The 21374-nt window shown below is 34.1% G+C and overlaps 1 protein-coding gene across 1 annotated transcript in view; it reads left to right on the forward strand.

The window, feature by feature from the left end:
• Positions 1 to 205: 205 nt before the first annotated feature.
• TMC2 (transmembrane channel like 2) overlaps positions 206 to 21374 on the forward strand; it is a 56004-nt gene continuing 34835 nt past the window's right edge. Inside the window, exons 1-5 of the mRNA XM_072413374.1 lie at positions 206 to 251; positions 2328 to 2369; positions 5881 to 6184; positions 14700 to 14849; positions 16731 to 16821. Coding sequence (XP_072269475.1) covers positions 206 to 251; positions 2328 to 2369; positions 5881 to 6184; positions 14700 to 14849; positions 16731 to 16821 — 633 coding nt within the window. The remainder of the gene's footprint in view (positions 252 to 2327; positions 2370 to 5880; positions 6185 to 14699; positions 14850 to 16730; positions 16822 to 21374) is intronic.

The raw sequence follows: 21374 nt of genomic DNA on the forward strand, positions 1-21374 counted from the left end.
ATCTAATAGCACAGGTGCAGCACAGGTTGAGAATGAATGGCACAGAAGCAGATATATCAGCTCTTGCTGAATGCAGACACCAAGCACAAAAACAGAAAGTCCTAAAATGTGCTTCCAGCTAAACACAGAGAAGCTCCAGGTGCCCTAATTCTATCCCCTGGAGAGAGTATTGTTGGTTTAATAGAACAATTTTCAGACTGCTGAAATGGGGAAAAAGAAGAAAAGTCGCTTGGAGATTATAATGGAGGATGGTGAGTGACTAAAAAATGGTATGCTCATTTTTTATATTATTTACAAAGATAACATAATATAACGAGCCAAAAACAATCTATAATTTTAAGATTAGAATGTTTCAGAGTTTATTGGCTAAATAGGTTTGTAAAGGTGCAAGCTTTCGGGATACTTTAAATGTCTTCTTCGGGCTTCTGCCAATTGTTCTGATAACCACTGTTTCCTGCCCAAAAGAGGTGGGAAATTAAATCAATAAGTAAGGAAAGTGTAATATTACCTCATTCATCAGCTCATTTATCAGCAGTAATGGCAACTGTAAAGAGTTTACTTAAAAATGTCAATTAATCAGAGAGGCAATAAAATATGTTAGTTTCAAAAAAAAGATTTGTTTTTATACTTAAATAGTAATTGTTATTGTAATTAGTTAGGATATATCTATGCTAATCAGAACTATATGTGTAATTGGTCTGACAAGGGGATAAGAAGCTTAGACACTCTTGACCTTTCAGGAAGAACTAGGGACCTTGTCCATATTTCCATGATCAAAGGCGTCAGAAGAAATTGGCTTTATTGTCACAGGTCAGAAATTCAATTAAGAGAAAAATGGCATATACAATTCCTTTTCCTTTTTTTTGACCAGAGAGTTTTCATTTTTTGTATGAACTTATATTCCCATTCCCATACATACTCAACTTGAACAAATATTTGCAATACATAAGTATAATGCACGCAAATAGAAACAAAACAGATTAAGTTATAAATAGTTGGGCCTCTGACTATCATGTTGCCCCTTTGGATTAGGTATATGGGATGACTGCACTGGTACAAGGATACAGATAAGGACTTCTTTTACAAAAACCTCAGTGTTTGCATCCCCTCTATTCCTTTTGAGATAAAAAATTCCTACTTTAAAGGCAATCTGTCACAAAAAAGATGTTTATGGCTACCATGATGTATTTAATATACACAACCAGACAAAATGCACTAGGACACAAAGTTTTTACTAAAAATCACTATTTTACATTGAAATTTTCCCAACTACTCTGTCTGTTGACAGATTTGTAAGGACTTCAGTTTGAGTCACATACATTTTAGTAATCATTAATAAATGGGGCATATTAGAGAAAAACAGACCCTGTACACTTATAAAGCCATGCAATGTACAAGTATCTGCAATACTGTATTTCATAATAATTTAGTATTGAATTGAGTATTAAATTGAATTAATAGAAAATGTTAAATAGATCTAAATTGAGTATTTAATGTATCTCGTATTATATAGGTGTGTGCATCACGGCTAGGTACACACATGCAATGGCTCTCGTCCGATAATTGGCTCAGGGCTGATATTGGATGAAAATCTTGCGTGTGTACAGCGTTCATCATTCATTGTACGAACGACTGTCCTGGCGGATCCACGGACAATTGACGATGAACGAGGGAAATGAAAGTGAAGGGTGAGAGAGCACAGCGGGGTGTTGCTCTGTCGTTCTCCCCCTCCGCTCTCCATAGAGCTGAACGGTGCTATATGTACAGCCGTCGTTCATGCATCGTGCAGTCGTTTGTCGTTGGAAAAGGTCTGCTTTCACAAAATAAAGCCTCATGGCACTGTGCTTGGAAAACACAGTCACATAATTTTTATATATTGGTGAACTTTGCAAAGATAATTGTGACTACATATGCCTCAAATGACTATGCAATAAAAAAGAGTTTTTATTTTTAAGTTTAGTTGTATTGTAATTAAAATTGTATTTATAATTGCAACTAAAAGATGAATAATTGCAAATGTTCACTTATCTTGGTAAAAAAATGAAACTGTGATCACTTTGAACACCCAGCTATTTGCATTAGAAATAAAAGAAACAGTTACATGTTACATGTAATTGGGTGATTAAAATTTTCACAACTTAATTTTATTTGCCAAATAAATAGTAAACTTTCACTTTGTAAATTAAAAAGTCAATACTTGAACACCTCCTTGTGTTAATCACTGTAGTCTCTGACGCATTAACCATTTCACACTGAAAGCTGATTATTAAAGTAAGAATATTGTGTTGGACACATTCAGACATAACTGTCACTTACATATTTTGCAGTTGGCATTGAGATTGATGGACAGCTGGACTCAGAAAGTGACGGTAAGCATTTAATTTAATAGTTTCATGATTTATTTTAGTACAGCCTATTCTAACCGCCATTAAGCATTACTATTAATATAAATGGTTAAATAATGATAATATATTTTAAATACACAAATCAAACAGAATACTTGTAATAATGTAATTTATTGTTATACTAATAATTACTGTAGTTAGTATATATTTAGTTATTTGATTTTCTGATGAATAAAAACATAAAATTTATTTTAAAGTGTATGTATAAAACATGTTATTGGTAAAATGGAGAGGGATGGGAAACTGTGAGTTTTATTGCTGTATGTGTCCCAATAATGGATTATGTTCCACACACCTGTCCTAAAGACCATTGTTACATGGGCAGAGAGTGATGGAGAATCAAATATTTTTTAAAGGAGGCACCTGTTCTGGTAACAACTTAATTTTGTAAGAATTTTCTCTAATGGCATTTAGGTAGGGAATGAGGGAAATCTTCCCTGTGCAACACAGAAACAAATTTTCAAAAAACTGTAAGGAGTTTTGATCCATTTTTCCTGCTCGTTCCAAACCTAAAAAGAAACATGTACAAAATTAGAATATCATGAAAGATGATATTTGTAATTTTGCCCTATTGATATTTTATTGCACTAAATTGGATTAGTTGGAAGGCAGCAGTAGGAGTCATAGTAATTCACTGTTGCTGTTCTTTTTAGTGACTTTTACTTCTAGTGTAGCTATAAATTACTAAATGATGCATTTATTACCTGCTCTTCCATTAAGATGCCATGTAACAAGAGAAGTACCATGGGCTAAACCACAAATATGTAAGTTAGCTGTATTTTTTAAATGATATAGTCTATCCAAAATTGATATTTTTCATTTTTGGTGGAAACTTGGGAGTTAAACCCTCAATCATTTCTGAAGTCTCTTGGGGACTCTGGTGGTCAGATTTGTGCTTCTGAGTTCCCTGGTCTACATACATACACACCTTCTACTAGGGAGTCCCACTTTGCTAAATGTTTGTGTATTTTATATCGTGAAGAATATAACAGGAGAAGTGGAAACATGCAAGATCTGGTAGGGACACTCTATGGAAGAAAATTAACATAGCTAAGGTCCCCAAGAAGTTTAGGAAACCAATGGGTGACTCATCCCAAAGGATCCAACTATAGTTAGGGCAGAATGTTTCTTTACCTGTAGGTATTATAGACACATTTGTATTTTACCACTCCTTCAGTAGATAATTCCAACTTGTATTTATTACTGATATAGAAATACCAGGTATATATTTAAATGCTATATGTTATATTTTTGAAAGAGTTTCGTTTTTCGGTATAAATAATGAATAACTGATTGCTTTAAGCTAATATTCAATCACAGCAATCTGTATCATGACCCATTTTTAAACTCTTTGAACACCCAATTAAAGGAAACATATAAAATGGTTTTCCAGTCATTTCAGTCCCAACAATTTCCATTCTCTTTTTCCTTAACGTAATGCAGCAGTAGATCATATCTTTTATGGTGCCGACTAAACTCTAGGTATCTTCATACAACATTTAGAAATTTCTTAAGTGTTGAGTTTTTGAAACAACCTATAGGAGACTACAAAGGACATTCAATGGTACAAAGCTGAGTTTGAACTCTGGGAATTGCTGTCTGATGGTTTTCCTTAAGAAGTTCTGTGAATATAATATAATAAGAAGTTCTGTGAATATAATTCTTTTCTTTCTTACGTTTTACACTTTGGAGACTTAGTAACCTGCTGAAATGAGTAGGTGGGATAAAAAGATTAAACACAAAAAGTATCAGGGGAAATAAACTTGCTTGGTTTGTTATTTATTGAAGAAAGATGAGAATAAAAGCTGCAAGAATTTAATATATGTCCATGCTGCATGAGTAAATACAGCTTGATCCGAGATTTGACTGACATATTGTACATATGTAAACCAATTTTGATGTAGACTGACACAGGTCTAACAAATTAAATGAACACAGTGATTTTGTAGTAACTTTCACCTTGGAAAGGCAGTACAAGTATTTAGTAATTATGTTTTTTTGTATTTTGCAGTGTGTATTTTGCTTGGTGATTTGTTTTTAACATACTGAGTGTCCTAAATATAAATATCTTATATGAATAATAATAATGGCATATATACATTTATAAAGGGCACATATATAATGAAGGGCAGGCTGGCTACCAAAATATCCATTGGTTGCTTCAGACTGCAAAGTCTACTTAACCCCGATGTTGCTATTCTTCATTTTGCACATACATACTAAAATTGCACAAAACTACAAACCATAATATGTTTGATGAAAGCAGAAGCCCTGTAAAATAAAATCATCAAATGCTTTTTTTGTTATGTTACATATTATCAAAATCAAATTTTCAGTAAAAAAACACAGTAAAATTATTTTCAGAGCAAAGAAATTCAACAAAATCCCGTATTGTTTTGCATAAATATAAATATAAAATATAAGGCTGAGTCAAATAAATAGATACCAAGTATGTCAATACTTAAAATAGTATAGGTGAAAAACGATGCTACTCAATATTATCCTTAGGTGATGCTTTAAAATCCTTTATAGCTCATTGTCATTCATTGTCAACCATAAATGAGAAAGAAAAATTGCTTTACCTGCATGTTTTTTAAATGTTTTTTTTCGATGTATTAAACATTTATTTTTATTTTTTTTTTAATTTTTTGCATTTAAATATTTATTTGTCTTACTCCTGCCTATACTTTCTTTGGCACCATTTTTCTTTTTTACTAAAGCTAGAAAGAGAACTTTGTAAAGAGGTTTGGCATTGTCTCAGACAACTCCACAGGCTATGAGCATTTGCATAAACCACAGCAGTACCAGAAAAATGCTTGCTGTGTACATTTTATAGGTTATATAGTTACATAGTAGGTCAGGTTGAAATAAGACATAAGTCCATAAAGTTCCGCCACTAAGGAAATAAACATATCCCAGATAAAAAAAACCCTATGGGTCCTTCCTTCTTGATAGAAAGCACAAGAATACTAAATTAATAATGGTGCTGGCAGGTGAAACAGTAAGAATGGTAGAGAGTGGGATAGATTTTGGTTTAAATAATAATGTTCAGGAGTTCCATAAAAATGTTTGGTTATATCATGATTCCAATCTAGAAGCAAATGGAAATTAGCAAATAATTTTTCCTTGCACTCTATTACTATGCTATTGCTTCTACTCTTTTTGTTGTCTGATTTTTCCATTTGTAAAATAATATTATTAATGGGACCATGAGGCTGTTTTTGTCACAGGAATAGGTCTGAGATAGGTAAAAAGTGCTTCTAAGTTTTAAATTTTGAATTCCTTGTTCATTTAGACATTTTTCAATAAATGCAAACTTTCAAATTTGTTCATTACAGTGTAACATTTTTGTGACTCCCATGGTTTAGTGTACTCCTTTAATGGTATGACTTAGTAAAAAGAGCATTAATAACAATTCTATTACCAATTACCAATCCATCCTGCTCATATATAATTAGGTAATTCTACCTTGCAGATGAAGAAGAGGAAGAAGGCACAAAAAGAAAGCCAGGTGGAAGACAGCAACACCAAAACACAGCTAGAAGAAGAGATGACAGTGAGGATAATAGTAGTGAAGATGAGTCAATAAGAGGGAAAAGAAGGACCAGAACCAGGCGTAAGCCAAAGGATGATGAAGATGATGATGAGGATGAAGACAATGGAACCAACATGAGAGGTGGTAACAGAAACAGGACTAGAAATGCAAATAAAAAACAAAAAGAACAGAATGAAAAGAAAGATGGGAAGAAGGGTGAAGATAAGAAAAAGAGAAGTGGCAGGTACTGCTGTGTTCTGTAAATAGAGTATTAGCTGCTGCATTATATTTGCTATATATTTCCCAGCATTTTCATTCTGTTGCAGTGGATTTCATTGTATTCTAAGTTAAATGTGTGACTGCCTCAATATACAGAAGTTAATGCATTTTAGTTTCCCATTACTGTTAAACTCTGGAAATGAACAAAAATAACTTCACATATTAATGTTTGCATACATATATGTGTATATTCATAGTCGATTATGAATTGATACACACAATATTTCCAATTAAAAGTTTGTTATCTATATGCTAATATAAATTATAACTTGCATACATCAGTTATATTTTCTACTATCGGAATACAGTTTGGAGCAGTAGATAAGAAGTGCACTTGATTGGATTGCAATATATCACCATACATTTTTTATTTATAGAGCAATGCTTTCAGTTTTTTTTTACGCTTTACACTCAAGAAATTATGATATCAAGAATAATTTGAAATCCATGAGAACATTCCGAGGTGACTTTTGATAATAATATAATTGATCCTGTGTGGTACTTAAGTGGTGGTAGGTAAGAACGCTAAAATCAAGGATAATATTATTATGATTTTTTTTTTATAAGTTTCTATAAAAAGATTTTTTTATGTGGTGCTCTTTACATTTACAGAAAAATAAAGTCCCTTGCATTTCCTTTACTTTCACCATGTTTAAAAAATCTGGTTGATTTTGAATAGTTCAAGATATTTATTAATCATTAGTGTCAGGTTCTTCATGGTGCCATACTGGCCAAAGGTATGCTGATATTCCAAAGAGGTGACACATCGATCACAAATTTTACACATCACAGATCAAAACTTTAAGCTTGAATGGGCAAGCCAATTGTTTGATCCCCAGTCTCTCTCTACTATCGCATTACATTCCTTACTCCTCTGCCACTTCATTCAGTGCCAAGAGCCCAAAAAAAGTTCTTGATGATTGAGGGTAGGGGTAAGCACGTGACTTACTCTATGCCATAGTGCTGACACAGAAGATTCCTTAGCATAGTGTAAGATATGACTCTGGCAACACACAGCTTACGTTTCTATGTAAGCTATGTGTTGCTGCAGCAAAGGAACAAAACTATGTAGTGCAGGGGTGGGGCACATATGTATGCAAAGTACATATGTAGTGCTGGGGAAGGGCTTAGTTAAAGTGAACCTGATGTTTTGCCCTTTGTAGGAACATCAAAGAAAGGATTTTTTTCCTGCATAATGAAAGTCTGTTTAATAAATATCAAGCAATTATCCAGCCAGTTAAAAAATATCAGTGGTTTGATGTTCCTAAAGTTATCATGTAAAAACAGCTGAGATAAGTAATAAGAAAAAAATGAGTAGATAGAATCTGAAATCTGCTTTGGACACTACAAAACACCATAGACTGATCATATCTCATATTCACATGCACACCGGGGTATACACAAAGGGAGGGGTATAAGAAGTAGAAAGAGTTTAACACCCATAGTTGGGGCACAGGTACACTTTAATCCTAAATATCACTATGGAACGTAATTTATTCATTTTAAATTTAATGTATAATTTTCTGAATGCCAAGCATTCCATTGCTTCTATCTCTGCAATATCAATCCACAAAGGAACATACAACACTGTATTTTGCCTGCTTTATACGTAGTGTTTTACCATAACTAGTAACTGACATTGTGATTCTAACAACCTCTGCAATAAAATGAAAGTGCAAATTCTCAAAGATTACTGAACAGGCTAATATTCCTTTCAAATAACATTAGATTTAGGGTGGTGATATCGAAAAATCAGTGGGTGCCTATTGAGGCTGTTTGAAGTGCTGTTTAACTAACGCTATGTATACACATCAGATAAAAGTCTCAGCAGTTGTGCTCGTCTTGGGCGAAGGTCTACCATATCTATAGAGGTTCTCCGACCATAGCAGACTGATGAACAATCAGTTGGAATGTCTGCTTTTCAGTCTTATAGAGGAGAGCACAATAGGGTGCTGCTTGCTCATTCTCCCCTACATTAATCTGTCACTGTATCACATCCATCAAATGTCTGTACAGGGCTTCACAATTTCTAAAATGAAATAAAGCTGTTAACAGGAAAGGTTTGCACAAGGAGTGGGAACAACAGTTCCCAGCCATCTCCTAATTGTTGACACCTCAACAGCCACTCAGTGAGCCACCTAATGAACCGGTGTTTAAACCTTTTATACCAGATGGCAGAACCACTCACAACTGCCCCCATTTATTCCCTATGGGTGGTCAAGGATAAGATGCTACATGTAGTGCCTCACCCACAGGCGTGGTTTACAGATGCGAGGAAGCGGTAGCCTCATTGTAACCTATGAGATTTATTAATTATGAAATATGATAATATCTTGAGATAAAAAAAAGTCACACAGTACAGTACCTTGTGTTGGGGATCTGATGATCTGTGTGCTTCTAATGCACAACTAATCCAAACAGACCTATGACAGGCTTCCCACAGTAATTAGTCAGTACATCCCTTGTGGCCATGCATGGAGCTGAATTTGACACTAACCAGAAACCTTGTAATAGGGTAAATTTAATAAGCATTGTAGTATTTGTGGGATAGTATTAGTAACACAACTGCATTCACATGTTACCTAAATATGTATTTCTCAGTTTTTTTTAAACATATCTTTTCTTAACACTGCTATAAAATCCTTGTGTTGGACTGAATCATTCTCAGTGGCTCTGTTTCTGTTTTAATTTCTCCACAATAAGAAAATACTTGGACATAATAATGTCTAAATCATGCAATATAAAGGAAAGCATTGATGCATACACATAAAGCTGCAACAGCGTTAAAGAATAAAATAGCCTAATGCGTATGTCAAGAAAAAAAATATATATGCACAACTTCTTGGCAATGCATCCCATTTCCCATGTTTTATCTCTTCAACGACCCTGCAAATACATGTACTGATTTGGAAATTCCTGGTAATCTACCAGAAATGGATCTTGCATTTTAATTTGTATTGTCTAACTGTTATACCACTTACACTGAAGCATAGGCATTCTCAATCAGGGTTCATGTGTCATTACACATACACCATACGTTATACATACAATATAACATATTAAATATGTTATGACACAAAAATGCATGATTACCCAAAAAATTCAGAATAAATAACAAATGTATTGGTCAATGTTGTTCCATATTAGTACCTCTATTTTGATTAATGGGCTTGAAACTCCGTCCATACACCTCTATCAGTCCCGGTGCTCTGCCTGCATTATCAGAATTTACAGACTACAAGATATCTCCATGTGTGCTGCTGGTCCATCACTTATGTTTGGATTGGCTCACTCATTATTTTCTTAGCACATTTGTATATCTTACTTGCCTATTATCTTACAAACCTATTATTTTCAAAATAGCTAATGGTTTCCTACAGTAATCCCATACCTTTTGTTCCATGTGAATACATTACAAACTAGTCAACTAAACAAGAGTCTTTTTATGCAGCCCAGTGTAGTAGATTTCATTTGCAACACATGCAGATATTTAAAAGAAAGTTAAGTGTTTGTGGGTCAATGTCTTTTGTGCATTATATGTTTTAAATTGATGTTTTCTTTAATTTTTTTTATACAAAATCCTAATTTTACAATTAAACATTTCATGAAGGACACCTGCCTCTGACACTAGCTTCACATTAGATTATGCATTTTTTAAAGTGAAAATTGATTAGACTGTCTCTTTGTTAGGGAATACTCTATGAACACAGCAGGGAAGGAAGGTAGGCATAAGTCACATACTGCTGTGACTTATCTTGGTGTGTGTATAGATCTAATTGAAACAGAAAGCAGAAGGTTATAAAAATGGGGCAATGATCTGAGTGATTCAGTCATGGGTGTAAATTTGAGCTTGAGCTATTTAGCTCTGTAAACAAAAAAACAGCTAAAAATAGACATGTGAAAATTATGTGATACTTCTTATTAACAGTGCATTTAAAGCTATGCACTAAGAAATATTTTGGGTCTATTTATGATGCAGTGAATATGACTTCATGAATATCACAGCTTCATTGTAATACCTATGTAGAAAGGTGCATATGTGTTTTTCAAATAAAACTTAAAGGGGTCTATTTATAAAGCAGTAAGTCTGTTATTCACTAAAACATTCCCTAGTGGAGAATCTTCCAAGTCGATGTATTTCAATACCAGTAATTGATTCACCACCAGGGAATATTTCAGTAACTGGCAGATTCATTACATCATAAATAGACCCCAAAGAGATTGTAATCAATATAAGAAAACATAACCTTTTATATTTGTGTAGCAGTATGTTATGATTGCTGAAATGTGAGATAGAAGATATTCATATAAAGGGCTCCTTTGTTCAGTGGTAGATTTTCTATTGATTAAACAGTAGATTTTATATTAATCTAATGGTAGATTCTACATTAGTTTACCAAATGGTGCACTGGCTGCAGTGAAATATGCTTAGTTAAAGGTATGTGTGCATACTGCTCCATTATATGTTATATCACTTTACTTTACTTACGCATTACAATGCTAAATGCTTCCCCCCAAATCAGTCATTGCTGCAGATCGGTAACACCTATAAGTCTCAATTGTGCCTTATTATAAAAAGTGTGTATAATTACCAGACATGAAAAAAACAATGAGCTGATCTAAGGTGCACAATGTAAAAAATAAAGTAGAAGCAACACCAAAAGTATAAAGACATTTATTTCAGAGATTACCCATGCAGTACTTTTCTTCTGTCCTACAATTTATTGATGTATTTAGGATTACAGAGCCGCATTTTTTTTCTTGCCTTTCTTTCTGGTTATAGTTTAGTTTGGTACTGCATTAAGCTGTTTAGACCTATCAGTGCAGCTTTCTAAAATTGATATTTGATCAGATTTATGAAAGTAAAATATATTGATTATTCGATTGTGCAAACAGCAAAGACAGCCAAGCTCAGAAAGTTGTCACAGTTGTCTACATTGAAAGATTTCTCTCACCTCCTTTATAGGTCATTTTTGGAGGAAGTATTGCAGCTCTGTTGGTTGTTTTGGCTTTAAAAGTAGGGCTAACTGTATTTGCTGTACATTTACCATATATACTCAAGTATAAACTGAGATATTTTTTTTAACCTCAACAATGTCATTAGAAAAAATATCAGTTTTTTACTGTGTACAAAAATAATGCACAAAAGGTCATTTAAGAGTAAGTGAACCAATAAAACCGACTCAAAAGTATAAAATACTTTAACCTGTAAAAAAGGGTAGGGTACATAGGATAAACAGCCTGAACCTTTGTGGTTTTAATTTTTTTAAATAACAAACTATAGATGTATTTGCTTGTATTATTTTTATTGGCATTTCAGATGATTACTGTTTTGAATGCTTGCAGTAATGGCTGCAAGTCCTTTCATAGATTTATACTCTAGTCAATGTTGTCCTGACTTTCCAGGTAAAGTAGGTACCTGTTTATATTAAAATGGTTTATATTTGAGTATATACGGTAGTTTTCTCTGTTCACTGTATATCATTAATGCGTGACCTTTTTTTTCATTAAGTACTGTTAACCAAGTATTAGTTTATTGAAAGTTGCAGATTTAAGAAGATTGAAAACAATTTTTGAAACTACAATAAGCTAGGTTTAATATTAGGACTGGATAGTTACATAAATTTGCCAGTTATTATGTCAATGAGATAAATATATGAATTTAATTTGATTAGTGATATATAGGCTTTAATTAATCCTATAAACTGGAAGCAAAAGCTCTGTTTAAAAGTCTTTAAAAGACTAAAAAAGTCATGTGAAAAGAAAACTTCTGTTTACTTATTTCATATGCATGTGACTGGATAAGTGAAGCGAATATTCATCTACAATTTGTTGTGCGGAGATTCCAAACTTATATAATAAATCAGAATAATGAGTTTGTTTATATTTACACAGTCCATGCATTATTACTTCTGGTGTGTTAAAGGTAAAGTTAGGCCTTTATTTAAAAAAAGCCCCCCCTGTAAAGTGCATTATTTCAAAGCAACCAATGAGATTTATTATTCGGTTTATAGCAGCAGAAAAATAATAAATTTACTGTGTTATGAGATGCTCATCTGTCCGGTGACTCCGTGCTGAGCACTATTGCAGTATAAAACACTGTTTGTTCTGTCTAGCGATAAATTTGCAGCAGCCAGGAGAACTGGGATACCAGCAGCCCCTGCTTCCCTTTAGCTGTGCAGCCTGGTTTATTTATGGCATCCCCAGCATCCATTGTGAGGCTGTGCACAGCTGAAGGGGATTCTAGAGGCTGATTAGCTCCTGATTCAGTCCTGCACTGCTGTCAGCTGCTGGGACTTTATAGCCTCTCTGCTCTAAGTCTGACATTTAGCTGGGCTAATCTGTGCGGGAGTGTGTGTTCGTCTGATTTACTAATGCTGACCTTGCCTGTTCCTGATCCATCGTTTTTATGCAGCCTGGACTGACCTTTTGCCTTTGACCCCCGACATTGCTTCTGATTTGCCCTTGTGTACTTTGGTGGACAGATATTCTGTGTATGACCTCTGCTGTGTATTCTGGACTTGTATCTGTTGGAATCTTGGTACTTCAATCTGTGGGCTCCTGGCTTGCTGCCAGCCCATGTCCAGACACCATCCCTTGTGCAGTAAGTCCTGGGGGCAAATGAATAGTGGGAGGCACAACCAGTTTCTCCAAGGCTGAGCGGGGCCTTACCAAAGGTTAAGACTGCGGTGTTAAATTGGGGGACTGGTGTCTTGGCCGGTGCTTACCAGGGACTTACAGACTGCCTGTTGGTTGATACAGTTTATTGAAATTGCTCAGGCTATTTTAAGGTATTTTCAATAGCGTTTTATACAAGTAATAATTTTTACTGTAAATTGGTTCTAAGTTGAATTTTTTGGGTTAATTAAAATAATTGCTTCTGATTTTTTATCTTCTGTATTTTTATTACATGCAGTAAACTATATTGTTTTCCTTTAACCATGGCCTTTGAAAATTCCCTAAAATCTACCAGCAGCTCTTACAACAAGTTACATTCTATGCTCTGAATTCTGCTGCACAATCAGTGGTTCCTCCTTTATTTTATTTAATTCCTGCCCTATAAAACCGTATTACAAATATTTAATCAGTTCATTGTAAAGGGGAGTTAGCCATAATTTATGGGATTCATTCCTTCATCCAAAAATTAAGAATATTTGTCCTATATAGTATTACATTTCACTTCTGTTACTATTTTCAGTTGTAAACAAATTGCTTTTCAATACCTAGGAATAATAGCTGTAAATTGATTTTAAATTGAAATAATTTGGACATTTCTCAATATTTATTTTCTTAAATGTGAATATTTAAGCTAACAAAGAAAAAATATAAATTTGTATACAACCATAATATGTTAGACGCAAGAGATGATCATGTTTTCAGAGTATTCTAAATAGAATTCTTCTTCTCATGCAGAGCAATAAATCTTCTTCCAAGATGTCATTTTCTACCATAGGTTTGTAAATAATGAATAAAAACAAATGTTCCTATTTATAGCGGATATGCCTTTCTGCTGGACACAGCGGTACATACTCCACAGCAGTTTATGCTTCATTAACAAAATGTGGTCTGTGTGTATGGATTCTGCAGTGTCCCATGGATTGTTCTCTGCATTTTGCTTTTAGAGAAAACTCCATAATTAGAGCAGAGGCCAGTCACAAAGATCTCTTGCAGTTTGCTTTTGATATAACTGAAGTGTGGTGAATTTGAAGATCTAAGAAATGGAAACAACATTCGGAGTATCCTCTACCTACTAACCTAAACCATTATATTTTACTACTTTAAGAATAATTTCATTGTAATGATGTTTTTGGCAAATATTGTAATGCAATAACCTAATTTTTGACTATTTAAAAAAAAGAGTTATTATAAGACTGATATCTCTGGTGGCACCATTAAGTGATAATGTCAGTCATCTGACTGTAATGTTGTTCCTCTTGCTTTGTTAAATAAAAAAAATTCTCACCTAGCCCTAAAATATCTTCCCCTGGTCAGCTAGGCATTAATTACATACCTTGCTGCCACTTCTTACTCCTTAAATTCTTACTGGATGGACCATATATAGGCACATTATCAAACCCAGTGTTGTATTAGAAACACTGCAAGGGGCAAAAGCAAGCCAATAAATCAAGCAAGAAATTACCAAATTGTGTATACAAGTAAATAATAACTGGTTGTAAATTGAAGTACAAATGTATAATTTAATAATAGGAAATTGCATAAATATTTGTTTATAAATGTTGTATTTTAGCAACAGAAGTTACATTCTATTAAATCACTGACATAGAATAGGTAATACAGTATAAAACAAGTCTCTGGCTGTGTTCTGGGTTGGATAATCACCAGATAAATGATCAGAAGATCACAATGACAACCAACATTTTCAGGAGAGCCAGAATTTGTAATACAGGTAGCTAGCTACCTTTACATATTAACAATGAATATGACATTGATAACGTATATTGTATTTGCACCTATTACAGTGATTCAGCTTCATCTTCATCATCTGATGAAGAATCAATGACTGAAGAAGAAATGGTGATACTCATGGAGCAAGTAGAGGAAAAGAAGAAATTAATATCCACTATTAGGAACAAGCCCTGGCGTATGAAGAAAAAGCTTTCTGTTTTAAGGTACCTAGAAAAGTAAAACTTAAGTAGCATTTATTGAAGTAACATATAATAATATTAGGACAGATATTCTGTGATTTGCTGAAAGTCCACTTGAAAAACCAATAAACAATTTTTTATTTGTCATACTTATTATATTTCTGAATGTTCATTTTGCAGCTTAGTTCAGCTGAGGTTGTTTTGGTAATGGAATGCCAAAATAATTGTTTTGGTAAATTGATATGTGGGCTTGTTTTAGGGGTTAACTATTGAGGAGGGTTAAGTGATAAGTCCCACTTACTCTCTGCTCTATGGAGAGAGAAAGAAGGAGGACAAGTGAGCACCCCCCCCCCCCCCCCCCCACAGAGAGAGAGAGAGACACAGAGAGAGAGAGAAAGTCACATCAATGCATACCATCCAAGACACCGCCCCGCGGCCCCCCCCCCCCCCCCCCCCCCCCCCCACTGAAATACAGAGCGGCTGTTCTTGATCAGCCATTCAATCCAACCTATCCAATTGTTGAATGACATTGGGGGATCTCTGTACACATGTCAGATTTTCATCCGAGATGAGCATGACCATTCGTCTTTGGTGATGTTTATCTGCCCTGTGCGTGTAGCTTAAGTTTAGAATTAGGGGAGTTACGTGTTAGAGCCCAGTTTAAAAGTGTTGGAAATTATAGGCTCTAATTTAAGTGATGGTTAGGAGGTCAGGTAGGCAAGGGTTAGGTTTTAGTTAGGTACAAACATGGACACCAACACTATTACCATAATTCTGAGATTTGGGAACATAAGAACTAGGAACACCAGGCTCATGGTCTGGGGAAAAAAAGTTTTCATAGGCCATTGTGTTTAGATAATGATATACAACCTTGCTTTGGAAGAATAAACTTAGGCAAACACATTTTATCATTTCTTTCAAGGCTAACAATTGCAGCAGAATCCTTAGCAATCTTACAGTAAAATGCCAACCTAAAACACCAAATACCATTAAAGTCGTTCTTTAATTCTGCAGCTGGACTCTGAAACCAGAGCTATGACATAGAGCAAGGAGCTTATCTTACCGTCATCTAGAAACGGATCAAATGATCTGTCTTAATTAAAGACACAAAGAAATGTAATACTTCTAAGAAAGCTACAAGGATTTGTATGGTCTCTGAAGCAAAGTTGTTTCCATTACTCAAATAATAGCAAAAAATGCTTTAATTTCCACTGTGGGTATTTTTTATATTAATAGAATCAAATCTAAGTAATTGATAAAAGTATCTCTATCATTAAGGCTGGTAGCTGTGTAATACAACAAAGGTCAAACTTTTCTAAAAGATAAGCATTTAACTTTTCCTTACTATTCTATTCTTTCAAAAGTTTTACTCCAGCAAGGATTGTTTAAAGAAATGTAATGGTTTATTTTAAACTTTTTTACTATATGTTTCTAAACTGTGTGCTACCGGTAAATGTTTAACATATTAGAAAGAATTTTCTTATATCTAGCTTACATGTTGATACAAATGTCTGATGGATATTTTGGATGGAGCCATGTAATATGGGATAATTCACTGTGATGAGTTGATCACAGTGCATGTGCAAACAGTTTAAGATGTTGAGCAAAATATAAGAAATGTAATCTACTACTGAAATTAGAAACATGTACAAATGCTCTTATTATAAAATAAAATATAAGAAAAATGTATCTTTTCCTACGCAGAATTGTCACCTCCAACACATAATTATATAACTGCAGTAAGAACACACATTTATAGAGGGGGGTTAGGTTTTTAATTTTTATTTAAATTACTGAATTCCTTTTCTCAGCTGTCTAAGGGCAATGTGGCAACTCTAATGTTTAGTATTTTTTTTTTACATTGCAGCAAGGAAAGTAGTAACCATAATCTCTGTTTTGTTATAGGGAAGCACAAAAATTTGTGGAAAAATTTGAAGGTGCTTTGGGAAAGGGAAAAGGAAAGAAATTTTATGCCTACAAAGTCATGATGTTAAAGGTATGGAAGACGTATTATACACACATATATATATATATATATATATATATATATATATATCATACACATGTCTAAGAGGTCAAGTCTTGGGTGGTCAGTATGTAATTACTAAAAATATATAAATATATTAGGTTTTATCCATTAAGGCTCTCCAAGACTAGAGAAGTCTTAACTGATATCATACTGATGCATTTAACACCAGCCCAAACCCCACTGACACATGCCCTAAAAATGTTTTATAATGACAAGAATATATCATTCTTAATGTTACATTTTACAATGTTCTATATGTAAATGTGTTAATGATGTAGGTAGGAAAACAGCAAACATGACTGTTTTTGCCCATTAAGTCTACATACAAGAGTGTTTATGTTACAATTTACATTACTGAAGAGAAGCACCATAAGCAATTTCTTTTTAAGGGTATTTAATTATTTAGACAATAAAGTTCTCCTAATTTAACACCAGGTTGATTAGACATGCCTAATAAATTTGCCCAGTTAACAAATTTTAACCCTGGTGCAGCGTAAAATGACATCAAAGGCAGCATTGTTTAACTCACAACCAGTTAGTGTATAATAATATGTCTCAAGAGTATTTTATTGTACTACAATACATAGTATGTATTTTGTTCTGAGGCAGTACTGTGCTGCAGCGCCTACAGAGATTTAAGAATCTGATAATCTGCAATATGGAGAACAATGCATGGTGGAGGACACTAATGACCAAATAGATGTTCCCTTGTGGCAAATATGTCCCCTGACAACACAATAAACATAGTAAAAGTTTTAGACATAGTTTACTGTAACAGTAAATTTTACATAATACCTGAAAACCCAACTCTAGGCAAGCAAGACAAAAAATTAGGCAAATGATTGACTTAGACAATGATATTACTTACCACTGGAGATATTTTACATCACTTTATGTCCTGAAATTTGAAAACTTCCTAGTGAGACACACTGCTAATCTTAAAGTTGAGTTTTAAGTCATAATTTGGTGAAAAGTTTGAAGTAAAAAAGGATTGTGAACCACTTGTTTTGGTAAGTGAACCACAAAAGAAAAACATATACAAAGCGAAACTAAACTAAAAAAAACAACTCACCTTTAATTTGTAGATATATTAATCCCGCCAAAGCTTTTCTGGATTGGGTCCCACGCCATCCTAGAATCCTCCATCACGGCACAGAGAATGTGCCGGGTGCCGCCATCTTCCTCCGTCTTCTTTATTCCGCTGGCTACGTCACCTGATCAGGCACTATGCATGCAGAAGATCGTGTGACATAGCCGTCTGTAAATGGGGGAAAAAAAGTGCTCAACTCGCTGCACGTGTAGGAAAATGTAGGAAATTTTCCCCATGTAGTAAAATGATTGGGCATGCACAGAAAAAGCAGCCAAAAGCCTCAGGGAGGTTCTGCACTCCCATTCTGTCTTTACCACTGCAGCAGTAAACATACAGTGGGCTTGATTTATTCAAGCTCTGCAATGCTGGAGAGAATACACTTTCACCAGTGAAGCTGGGTGATCCAGCAAACCTGGAATGGATTGTTTCAATGTCATTTGCTATTTGCTGGCAAATGCTTTGACCCTGGATCAGATCTATCCCAGATTTGCTGGATCACCCTGCTTCACTGGTGAAAGTGTATTCTCTCCAGCCTTGGAGGGCTTTAATAAATCAGGGCCAGTGTATCCAATATACCATTCTATCTGGCATTTATAAGCAGAGCAGCATGGGCTTTTAAAACTCAACAAAAGAATTTCGAAAATGACAAGTTTGTGCAGTGGTAAAAATACATACCTAATATTTAATGATAAATACCTAAGATTCTAGCTGTCAAATTGTATGTTGATTTGCATAAATAGAAGATACACAGTATCACATTTAAGACATAAAACTTTGATTGTTCTTGTGGGAAAGATCATTTCTTGTTAAATGTTGCAAATTATAATGAATATAAATCTAGGATTATACTTTTAAGTACAGTTAAGTATAATCATAGTTATTGAGAGCCATAGTAATCATTTATCATTCTACAAACCGCAGGGAAAAACTCAATGATAAACATCGGTTTTAGATCATGATAAAATATATTTTGAAAATATATGAGTTAAAGTAAATTTCTACTTCCAAGACATTACAAAATGATCTGGCCTGCACCTTCCCTAGTACCCTAGTAAACCAGTTTAATGGGTGTCAGACAGTTGTATGTAGTGCTAGAAATGGCCCAAACAACTCAAGATGCTTCATCTCCCTTTGGCTTGGTAACGATAGTCAACAGAAACATATGTAGATTGAATCTTTTTGAAGCCAGACAGCAAGATAAGCCTGATTGGTTCTCACAGCTGGGTGTATAAATACATTTAAGCATATTCTGTTTTCCTTTAAAAGTGAAAAGTCTGTCAAGAAAATGCTGCTTTGCATTTTAAAAATTGAATATTTACTCACAATAAAATGTTCATTATTTTAAATATTGTTGCTATTTGTAAAAGTTAGATTTTTTATCATTTAAAATAATTTACCTACATGTAACATTGTTATTGGTACACTAAAGGCTAGTATTAGGGCAGTAGCCCAGCTTACAATCAAGTTCTCATGTTAAGTTATTTGGATACATAAATAAATTGAATATTGGTAAATTAAATCAAAGTAAAGTAAATAATACCAAATGCATTGTTTATAAATGATTAGAATCTGTACATAACCTATATCTGTTTACTGGTTACTTTTTACTAGTAAAAGTTTACTCTGTTAACCACCTGGGCGTTACACTGAGGTCTAGATTTCTGTTCCAAAAGCGTTACAGGTTTTAATGAAATTTTTTTTTTTAAATTGTAGACCTGTAACTTACAGAAATATGTCCAAACAGGGTTCTAGTAGATATCATGAATATAAAAAATGTTTGAAACACACAATCATGTAAAAAAAAAAAATACTTTTAATAAAATTAAAATACACAAAAATCAGCTTAAACAAGAATACATAAATAAATGAAAAATACTGAAAACGTGATAATTCGGTATACTGTATAGTAATATATTTTTCTAAAACACCTAACCGTCCAACGTCACATACCTATAGACAAAACCACATAAATATATTTTGTCTTATTTTGTATTGGACTGGATATTTTGTATTGGACTTTTTCTTCTAAGCCGGCCGACTTAGAAGAAGAAGCCAGCCGGCTTCTTCTTCCCGGAGAGGACACCCGACGCTGGAGGACGACGCTGGAACACGACGGATGGACGATCGCAGCGGAACCAGGTAAGTGATCGATAAACCCGAACTTTTCTCACTGTATTTACATACAGTGAGAAAAGTTCGGGGTTATCGAAAATAGTAATTTTTTTTAGCACGGAAAAGTTCAAGCTTATCGGTTAGGTGGTTAACTTTTACTTTCAGGTAAATGCCTGCTTGAGAATACAATTTGCTTCCTAATGCTAATTATGTGTTCTTTCAGGATCAGATTTTGTAAACTGTAAAAAATGTTTCACATACCTATAGAGTTGACATGACTATGGATTTTAGTAAAGTGCTTATGTGGGGACTACATAAATACTGTCTAGTAATATATATATTATTTATATAGCGCTGACATATTATGCAGCGCTTTATGAAGTCACTTAAAGGAGCTCACAATCTAATGTCCCTACCATAGTCATATGACTTTAATACAGTCTACGGTTAGTTTAGGGGAAAGCCAATTAACCTAACTGCATGTTTTTGAAATGTGGGAGGAAACCTGAGTACCTGGAGAAAATCCACACAAACAGGGAGAATTTGAAAGCTCCTGCTGATATTGTCTGAAAACACCTGGGAGACAGGGGAGATTTTTAGGATGAGGATTTTTCAGGATGGCTGTCCATACCTAGACTCTTTTCTCTGTGTTCACTTTTGGGGTAAACCAGGTTGCTGGTTTATATATGGCTGTATAATTGTTTTTGCAGAAAGTTTTGAGGTTTACTCTCTATCTTCTTTAATTGTTTGTTTTTCTTTGATAATGTTTATTTCTGGTAAATAGAGAATGTATAAAAACTATTTCAATGGGCCGGATTTATTAAAGCTGTGCAAAACTGGAGAGGATGGACTCTAATGGGAGAACCTGGGTGATATAGCAAACCTGGAATGGATATGTTCCAAGACTGGAGACTTTTGCCAATTAGTAGCAAATTATTTTAGGAAATACATTCCAAGATTGCTGGATCATCTGGGTTCTTCCATTGTGGTCTATCTTCTGCAGTCTTGGAAAACTTTAATAAAACATGCCCACTGACTCTATTGAACATTTTACCTTGGCTAGAGCATATATTGGGGGAATAAACTCACCCACATCTTTACTTTGTGCATTTCATATAAACATATCCTCCAGTCCTCAAGGGCCACTGACACTATATAAACACACACCTTATTAGATTTACTGCTGACCATTAGAGAAATACTAAAAATATGTGCAGATCATGGCCCTCAAAGACAAGAGTTGGACAGCCCCAACCATATTAACATCTCTCCATATGACTATAATAGAGAAAATTAAATTGTGAGCACCTCTGAAGGA

The sequence above is a fragment of the Pyxicephalus adspersus genome, chromosome 5 (genome assembly GCF_032062135.1).
Source record: "Pyxicephalus adspersus chromosome 5, UCB_Pads_2.0, whole genome shotgun sequence".
Classification (NCBI taxonomy): Eukaryota; Metazoa; Chordata; class Amphibia; order Anura; family Pyxicephalidae; genus Pyxicephalus; species Pyxicephalus adspersus.